At 43.0% G+C, this 1,371-nt stretch overlaps 1 protein-coding gene across 1 annotated transcript in view; it reads left to right on the top strand.

Annotated features, from left to right (window-relative positions):
* Positions 1–636: 636 nt before the first annotated feature.
* The window catches only part of LOTGIDRAFT_93046 (hypothetical protein), a gene marked incomplete at both ends in the record, with an annotated part of 3,398 nt that continues 2,663 nt past the window's right edge, over positions 637–1,371 (top strand). Inside the window, one exon of the mRNA XM_009064792.1 lies at positions 637–755. Within this exon, the coding sequence (XP_009063040.1) occupies positions 637–755 (119 nt within the window). The remainder of the gene's footprint in view (positions 756–1,371) is intronic.

Genomic DNA, 1,371 nt, shown 5'->3' with positions numbered 1-1,371 from the left:
GCATTTGCATTACGCCATGTTTCAATGTCTTAACAAATAGTAAGTCCGCTTGATGAACTGACCGAAGGCACGAGTTGCACCCCTCATTTAATTATTATTCATTGTTTTTCCAAGGCTGAAATGTGCAGATAACGTTGTTATAACTATTTTAATTATCTTCTTACCCTAAGGAAACGTCGTAAGCGAAATAGTTAGCCTGATAATGAACATATATATTATTACCTATGGAGTAATGTTGGTTTTTATCAACCAGCAATCAGGTATTTATGACAATCAAGACAACAAAAGCCCCAGGAAAAATGAATTTATGGATAAAAAGAGAATGTTTATTATTCTCATTCATTTAGATACATCATGGTCGGACTAAACAAGCTGCCCTTGTGGTGGGCTACAGTGATATTAATACTACTGAATCGGGTTTCTCTGTCAAATTCTGCTACCAGCCCGACTTCAGCTACAAGTGCAACTTCGGCAACATCCGCTACCAGTGCGACCTCGGCAACATCAGCTACCAGTGCGACCTCGGCAACATCAGCTACCAGTGCGACCTCAGCAACATCAGCTACAAGCGCAACCTCTGCTAATCCATATGCTGAATGTAAAGATACGTGTTCATCAAGTGATAGTGGAGACTTTCCGCATTGTGGAGATTGTACCAAGTTTGTTCAATGCACCAATTCTCAACGATACATTTTTGACTGTCCTACAGGATTAATATTTGATGCAGCCTCTAGAAAATGTTCTTATGCCTATGAGTCCTACTGCGGAACATCAACTACAGTGTACACTGGCCCCACGAGTGCTACAAGTGCTACAAGTGCTGTTTCTATAACCAGTGAACAACCAACTCCTAATCCGTATGAAAACTGTATTTTTGTCAGTAAATGCACTGATGTTTACACCTTGCCAGGTAATTACCCAAATTGTGCAAGTTGTAATGGATACGTTTCTTGTGTAGGAGGACAGGGATATGAGCGTTCTTGTCCGTCTGATCAAGGCTTTGATTATCTGACTCATACACTGCAGATGCCCAATGTGCTACGTCAGCAACTTCTGCTACATCTGCAACGTCTGCAACATCAGCTACTAGTGTGACATCAGCAACATCAGCAACATCAGCGACAAGTGCAACATCGGCGACTTCTGCGACATCAGCTACAACAAGCGCAACATCTGCTACGTCTGCAACATCAGCTACTAGTGCGACATCAGCAACATCTGCGACAAGCGCGACATCTGCTACTAGTGCGACATCAGCAACATCAGCTACAAGCGCCACATCGGCTACCTCAGCAACATCAGCAACAAGTGTACATCTGCGACATCAGCTACAAGCGCAACATCAGCTACAAGCGCAACATCAGCTACAAG

This window comes from Lottia gigantea (genome assembly GCF_000327385.1).
Source record: "Lottia gigantea unplaced genomic scaffold LOTGIsca_65, whole genome shotgun sequence".
Taxonomy (NCBI): Eukaryota; Metazoa; Mollusca; class Gastropoda; family Lottiidae; genus Lottia; species Lottia gigantea.
Note: the sequence above shows the minus strand (reverse complement) of the source record. Positions and strands in the feature narration are given on the sequence as shown.